Source organism: Bison bison, unplaced genomic scaffold (assembly GCF_000754665.1).
Source record: "Bison bison bison isolate TAMUID 2011002044 unplaced genomic scaffold, Bison_UMD1.0 scf7180017864167, whole genome shotgun sequence".
Taxonomy (NCBI): Eukaryota; Metazoa; Chordata; class Mammalia; order Artiodactyla; family Bovidae; genus Bison; species Bison bison.
Genome location: NW_011494739.1, coordinates 5,921,785 through 5,929,939, shown reverse-complemented (window position 1 = coordinate 5,929,939; position 8,155 = coordinate 5,921,785). Strand labels below are relative to the sequence as shown.

The 8,155-nt window shown below is 41.4% G+C and overlaps 1 protein-coding gene across 2 annotated transcripts in view; it reads right to left on the bottom strand.

Moving 5' to 3' along the window:
* Positions 1 to 2,171: 2,171 nt before the first annotated feature.
* Positions 2,172 to 8,155, bottom strand: part of FAM217B (family with sequence similarity 217, member B) — an 8,354-nt gene continuing 2,370 nt past the window's right edge. For both annotated transcript variants that reach the window (XM_010841859.1, XM_010841858.1), the window contains exon 4: positions 2,172 to 6,465. In XM_010841859.1, coding sequence (XP_010840161.1) covers positions 5,316 to 6,461 — 1,146 coding nt within the window. In that variant the 5' untranslated portion in view covers positions 6,462 to 6,465 and the 3' untranslated portion in view covers positions 2,172 to 5,315. The remainder of the gene's footprint in view (positions 6,466 to 8,155) is intronic.

The window sequence follows — 8,155 nt, the reverse complement described above, 5'->3', positions numbered from 1 at the left end:
ATGACACACGAGACTTCATAAAGAATGAAGACCCAGAGAAATGGCAACACTTCCTTGCTCTCATATTAGGTTGAAAAAAGTGGAAAAGTGATGAAACTGGGGGGAGATGAGATGATGAGTATCGTTTGAATAAATAAAGTTTGTGAAGAATTCTCTCGGCCTCAACTTCTCATCTCTGATGATAAATATGTTGCTTTCCTCCTGATATGGGGAACACATCTTACAGGAATTTCATCTCCTGCCTTTAAAGAAAAGAAGGAAGAAAGAGTGTTTTTCTCATATTTGCTGTCTTTCAAATGTCTTTAACTCAAAATCGTCCCTACGCCAGGGCGATTTTGGCATATGTGGTGTGTTATGAACTCCTTCAGATTCAGTGGGTCTGAAGTGGGGCTCAGAATATGAGGAACAGGCATAGAATAGTGCTAGCTGAATGGAATCAAACGTTAAATATGCATCGTTAGTTTTCTCTAAAATATCCTACAAGCCAGGACAATGATATATATGACTATCCCATTTTTAAAATTCCAAATGTATTTTCCAGAATTATCTCAGTTAATCTCTTAAACATCAAGTTGCTGAGGACAGAGATGTATGAATTGGATCCTTTGAGTCTCTATGAAGATTTTTATAAAACGAATGATTTATGTTCCTTCATTGAGCATTGTTCTATAAACAGTGTTTTATGATGTCAAAGTAATGATGCAAGGAGGCTTTTGGACTGAGGTGGTTTTTACTCTTTCCTTGCCTACCAAATGAAACTAAACCCTAAGTGGAGAATTTCCTGTAAATGCCTCAAGAGTAAGAAAAACAACCCAATCACAAACAGCCAGTCAGGGTTTCCCAAATGGTACAACCACTTAAGCCACAGCCAATCAAACGGTTTCCTTGTTTTGCATCTTCTCCTTGCCTTCAGGTCCTATCTGGGAAGTGCTCCTAACCTCTAAGCCTTTGGTACTGCCCAATACAAATTGATTTTTGCTCAAATGAGTTCTCAAATATTTCAAAGAGAAAAAGCTTAAAATTTTTTTGTTTCTGAAATCGAACACTCCTCCTCCCTCCCCATGTCTTCTGGATCACAATAAAAATCTTTCATTTGACCAGAAAGCATCACAGAATCAATTCAATGCTGCCTGAAAAGGATTAGTCGCCACCTTGTGGATAAGAAAATCACCACATCCAAAAATAATCTGCCATTTTATGTACAAACTAATGATGTGAAACCTCCAGCATGGTTCAAACTATCAAAGTTATTTGTAAACCCCCTGTTAAAAATGAGACAGCAGACCCCAAATGAGTCGCTTATGCCAAGCCCCACTTCACCCAACTGAGACTTACCGTTTCAGCTCTCCTGAAAAAGAACCGTAAGCCAGTCCATCAGGAATAGCCTAGTCAGGCAAGTCATCTGCCTGGTTGCCCCTTGCCATCCTGGCCCCTAAAGGAAGGTGACCTTGCCACAACTAATCTTCTCTTTGCTGGTATAACTTTCTTGTCCGGTCCCTTCTGCTTGTAAAGGTTCCATTTTGTGCAGCCCCTCCCAGACAGCTCCTTTCTGTCTGCTAGGCTGGATGCTGTCAATCCATTAATCACAGGATAAAGCCAACAGGATTTAAATTTACTCAGTGAACTTGTTTTTTAACACCCCCAAAATTATTCTTTTTAAACCGCTACTGTCTGGCAGACCCAAAAGAGGGCACCTCATTGTCACAGTGGATTTAGAAAGAGGACCAAAAAGGTTTTCAGAATGGTTACAGCAGTAGCTGCTCACAATTGCTATTTCCTAACCTGGGGACCCCCTCGAAAGACACACGGCTCATTTCTGGACATGTACATTAAAATGCAATTTACTTCTAACATATTAATTTTATTGAATTTCCATCTGTGTCCCTAACCACCCTTGGGGATAATAAGAGGGACTCAGGAAAGGTGCAGCCAGGAATCTTCCTCACATGTGTCTAGTCCTGTTGTCATGTCTGCTGCTCAGAATTAAGAAAGTAATTGGGACAGAATTTCCCCCTCAGCAGATTTTGAACTAATCATGGAGAACGAAGACAAACTCTGAAATAGAACTGCATAAAAAGTAAATCAAAACCATACCAGAAAAATCCACATAGTGTTTTCCCGATGTTCAATTGATCTCAAGGAAGGAAAAAGCCCAGATTCACAAAAGCCTTTGTGTATTGTTTTATTATATACAAAACCAAGCATATAATAATTGCATAGCAAATAACAAACATGCTGCATTTTGAATGGTGCTCTGTACATGTTCATGAATAAATAATAAATACTGCTTATTACCTTGAAATACAGTACCAAGAAATTTATATTTTTGTTTTACTATTCTTGTAAATGAGCACAAAGGAAAGAGGAAATAGGTGATATTTAAACATGAATGGTAGAAATTCTTCTCTCTGGAAACTAACCAAATAGGCCCAAGAACCACTACACATGAGTGATACCCTCTCCCCCCATCTTTTTTGTCATAGGTTGCCAATCCCATGCTATCCCAGTTGAGTTACAAACTTTCAGTCAGTTTATAGTCATTAAGGAGAAACAGTCCCAACCTAAACAATTGTAGCTAATATTGATATATTTTTGTAGTTCACTTTTGCAGTTTTTACAACTTTTCCCCCTGATTCCAAGCCTGCAACAATTCTTAGCACTTTTTCTAAACTTTGGAGGTTTTTTTTTTGCTACCATTTTATTGGTTTCTTTAATTGATTTAAGTGCAACATGTATGTAAACAACTGCACAGAAATGACAGGCACTACTTAGGAATACAGTGACTCATGTCACAAGATTCCATGGCTTCGATCTCATGGACTGAATGAGTTCACGACTCAACTCTGTAATGTGGCCTGCTCAAGTGGCAAGATTTTTATCTGCAGCATTTAGTGCATTAAGATGTGCGCATCAGAAATCACAGAAGTGTGCTTCTGCTCTGTAATGAACCTACATTCCTTAGGAGCTCTGAGCCAATCACAATTGCCAACCAGAGGCAAAAAAGTAAACAAGCAAAGCCACTTTTTCAGGCTTTTCAAACTGTCCTAACGTGACATTATAACTATGCTTCCGAATTAAGCAACCAAGTCAAAGAGCAAGGAACATCCGAGAAATTTAACATCCGAGGTGTTAACTCAACATTTCTTAATCAGCTCAGACATACACGAGGCCAGGAAAGGTGAACCATGTCACCGTCCAGACCTCCTGCACAAGTGTGCTACTGCGAGAGGCAGCAGCTCAGCAGAAACCCTGGGTTTCTATTGGGATTAATATCAGGATCATACATGTGTGTGTAACATGCTTACAGAGATTTATTGGCCCTGAAACTTCATACAGAGTTGAATGAACATCTAGCAGAAAAAGAAATCATGAGTGGGGTGTAGACAGGACTCGCCTATCAGTGCTCAAAGAAGCAGGCCGTTGAAGGACATGTGGGTGAATGCTCAGGAACCACAGGAAGGAAAAGTTATAAATAACACTATATTTTCAAAATACCATACTTACACTGAGTACAAATGTTACAGTATAATCGTGAACCATAGAACTGATGCTGGCCAGATATACATCTTTTGTTCATTTATAAAAAGGCCTTAATCTTAAAAAAAGATCTTAATCTTACTGTAACCAGTGCTTTCTCCAGTAGGGCAGTGTGAGGAAGAAAGAATATAAGAGGGAATTGGGAAATAAAGTCTTAAAAGAAAAGGACTACCATCAACATTTTTGTTGTTTAATATGATTAAGATCAGATTTTCATATGGCATCTTAATATTCAATTTTGGCCTATTATTTTAATTATGTATAAATGCATCCTGTCTTTATGGTAACTTAAACAGTGACTTGGATGACACTGAATTGTTGGGTGAAAAGTCTGCCAGTTGGTAAATATTTTCAAATGAAATGTGCCAAGTTTTTCATTTGCCCCAAAGATTAAAAACAAACATATATATAAAGAAAACTAGAAGAATCATTTGAAGGAATAAAATCAGCTATAGTCATTAAAACATACTGTACATCAAGAATTGTCAACCAAAGGTTTTAAAGATTTCTACAATAATATCAAGAGCAATCTCCTCACACAACCATAGGGACAAGTAGATGTGACTTCAGTTCAGTTCAGTTGCTCAGTTGTGTCCAACTCTTTGTGACCCCATGGACTGCAGCACACCAGGCTTCCCTGTCCATCACCAACTCCCGGAGCTTGCTCAAACTCATGTCCATCGAGTCAGTGATGCCATCCAACCATCTCATTCTCTGTCATCCCCTTCTCCTCCTGCCTTCTATCTTTGTGACTTAACAGCAGTTAAATAAGAAGCATTTAGGAAGCTCATGAAGCCACAGGGCCATGTAAGGATGTGAAGACATTCGTTCAGTAACTTTAGTCATGCTCCCCCCACGAGATTATAAAGCAAAATTATAAAGTCCTGCTCTTGCAAATGAGGACAGATTATCATTTTACAACAGAGAGGGGCCAGGTCCCAAATCAGGAATGTAATAAGGGTTCCACTCAAAGTGGTTCCGTGTGTATCTGTCTGATTATAGGCCCTGCGTTTGCAAACTCTAAAAGGTGGTTTACCTGTGGCACCTCTTCAGAGACACCACCTGCCAGAAATTCCAGGTGTCAACATTTCATTCTTCCTCCCACCACTTGCCAACAACCACACTTAGACCCACCAACCTCCACTGGGATGAAGTCTGCATGCTGACAGAATACAAAAAATTGACTTCACACCACCTCTAAAAGGCCTTCTTAAAAACAAAACAAAACCCATGTTAGGGAAAGCGCATGAAAGCCCTAGATTCTACTGTCTCCCAAGAGCAGGAAACTTAGTGATAAATGACTTTGCTCAAAATAGATGCTGTTGAGGAAGGGCCCAAGCTTCCCCTGGGTGAAAGAGCCAGAACATTTGTTTGAATCCTTTAGGGCCAGGGCGCAGAGAGCCCTGTCTCAGATACTCAGGATTCTCTACTGTTTGAAGCTGTACCCACTAACTAACAAATGCTGTGGCTGAGATTTCAGAAGTGGAGTTCACTCAAGTCCCTCTAGAGAGCAGTGGTTTTATTTCTTTCTGTGGCACAGACTTTGGCTGATGTTTACCTCAAGTTTGCCTAAGACTGTCAACACAAAGTATGATTACCTAAAGACTTCTTTTTTTGAAAACAACCCTGTGTGGCCGGGGTGGAGGTGAGGGTGGGTGGACTAAAGAACTGTCCACCCCTTCAGTAAACCTGAAGTCTCTAACAATTCACTGAAGGGGAACTTTTGGAAGAGCTTTAATACTGAGTCATCTGTAGGTTCTTCCAACTCATCATCTCAGTTATTTCTTAAATTTGTACGTATTTTGCTTTCCTCCATTCGTTTTGAGCTTTTTCTCGCTGGATATTGTGGCATGAGCACAGTGACTCACGTTTCCCTTCTTCTTAAGACCTGTGTGTGCTGGTGCCCGGGCAGCCCTGCAGCCGTCTGTGGGATCCAGGATCATGGCTGGCGGCCGGGGTGCGCGGAGGTTCCCATTGCTCTCGATCTTGGGGCCACCGTCCCCGCAGGATAAGTCCCAGGGCTGCAGCCTGGGGCTCTTGTTGGATTTCTTTTTCTTCTTCTCTGTCTGCACCTCCAGGGTTTGCTTCTGAGAACATAATCGGCTACTGCTCAGCACATCAAGAGGTCTGGGGGAAGCCTCACCAGTGTAACAGAATGGATGGACTTCCTTGCAGAGCATGTCTTTCTTTCGTGAAGGGCCTGACTTCAGAGGCCCTTCCTGGTGAGGCCTGGACAGAGCGCTGGGCATCAGCTTGCTTCTCCCAGGGCTCTTCAGGGCCCCCGAGGTCCCAGTGGGAGGCCTCCCTTTGGCCACCTTGCCTTTCTCGCACTGGATAGTCTGGATTTGCAGCCACTCGAGCTGGACGAGCCTATCGATGTACTTGCCCAGGAGCCCCCCGGTTTTGGGCACAGCCTCAGTCCTGCGCTCGGAGTGCAGGAGCATGGCCATGTCCCGCAGGTCCCAGGAGTTGCACGGGGGTGGGAGGAAGTCGGGGTAACAGTATTCAGGCCAGGTGGGGCCCTGCCCTGGGTGCAGATCGAAGTGAACCGGGTCAATCTCTTCCGCTCGAAGGTGAAGATCAGGAGGCGTGAGGGGGGATGGGGGGATGCGGATCCTTTCTGAATCAGAGAGGTCACTGGCACTGTCCTCCTCCTCGTCATCTTCTTTGATGATTTTCATGGACTCAAAGTCCAGAAACAGCTTGTTCCCTGAGAGCCCGTGATACCTGGGGCCGAGGGGGCTCCTTTCGGGGTTTCCTTCTGGGGAAATGCTTTCCTTCAGCTTATCCTCAGTTGGTTGGGGGACACCTCCTCTGAGACTGCTTTTCAGCTGGGAAGAAATGTGGGGGACTTGGGGTTTACTCTGTCTTTTTCTGGAATTCTTGGGATGTTGTACTTTAGTCCGAGATGGGCCTGCATTCATATTGCTGCAGGAAATAAAATTGCAATTCTTAGTCCATGTGACACAAACTGGCCTTCTGATGATTTTAAGAAAGTAATCAAAAGAAGCCTCTAGTTGTACACTTCAGGTATGACAACGGGTTAGAATATTTGAGGCCTCTAAACTCGCAAATTACAGGACGGTTTTCCACTTGATACTCTATTTAGGAAATAATATTAATATAAAGCAGGTGCCATAAGTAAATGCATGGATTCATTTTGCATCAAATATTAGCTTTTAAGAAAAACACTAACATTTCATAAAGTACTTATATTATCATCTTAAACCCATTGTGTGTACTTTGAAAAATATCTCTTGCAGAACACTCAGTCTGTTGTTAATGATGAGCAGTGTTTAATAACACAAACAAGTAAAATCCACACCTTTCTTTTATATGCCTAGTTTAAATTAATTGTGGACAGGATGTAAAATACATATTTTACAGAACTTAATTGCTGGTTGGTGGTAACTCTGAGCCAGCAAATATCCTAAGGAAAACTGTAGCATATACAACCTACACCTTAAGCCAAAATCTTATTAAAGTGTCAGAGTATCTTCAAATAGAAAACACACTAGGGAAAACAGTGTTTAGAGGGATAGTAATAAAATCACACAATGCCTTATAACACAATATAAATTTTTTAAAAGGTTTACATGCTATTTTTTTTCTTTAAAATTTTATCATTTTTAAAAATTGAAGTATAGTTGATTTTCACTGCTGTGTTAGTTTTTGGTGCACAACCAGGTGATTCAGTTATACATACATATACATTCTTTATTTTTAAATATTCTTTTCCACTATGGTTTATCCTGAGATATTTTTGAACACAGCTCCCCGTGCTCTGCAGTAGGGCCTTGTTAATACTGCCCTTTGAATGGTGGGGAGGCAGATCTCATGAGTACTGTACACATTACTAGCAGGGCAACTGATTCTTCCTCTAATTTATTTCTGAGGCAGCATCTCATATCAGAGGTGAAAATATTTTCTTTTCAACTTATTTACCAAGAACAGTGCACTTTACCAAGATGAATAATACTCAGCAACATCAGGCTGGTGTGGTTTAAAAAAAAAAAAAAAAAAGATGGTAAACATGCTTTGTGGAAGCCTCAGAGGTTCATTTGCTGGAGGTCTCCACCACAATAAGCAATTACTTGAAAATGTGCCACCTCTTAATAAACATGGAGGAGGTTAAATCATTGCCAGCAGCATAACATGTGTTCAATAAATGTTGAAAAAAATGAAGAAATGGATAAAGTAATTGCCATGATTTAGAACTCATAACCAACATTGTTAAAACCTTTCTTTACCTCTAGCTGTCTATGTGCATCCATAAAAGTTATTACTAGTATCCTTTTTATAGAAAAGGAAACAAACATAGAAAGATGATTACCCAAAATTGTGGATTCTGCTAACAGTGCAAGAATTATGACCTCCTAGAATTTTTACCAAATGCTGCTGCTGCTGCTAAATTGCTTCAGTCGTGTCCGACTCTGTGGGACCCCATAGACGGCAGCCCACCAGGCTCCCCCGTCCCTGACAATCTCCAGGCAAGAACACTGGAGTGGGTTGCCATTTCCTTCTCCACCAGTTCTACGCTGCTGCTGCTGCTGCTGCTAAGTCGCTCCAGTCGTGCCGACTCTGTGCGACCCCAGAGACGGCCTCCCACCAGGCTCCC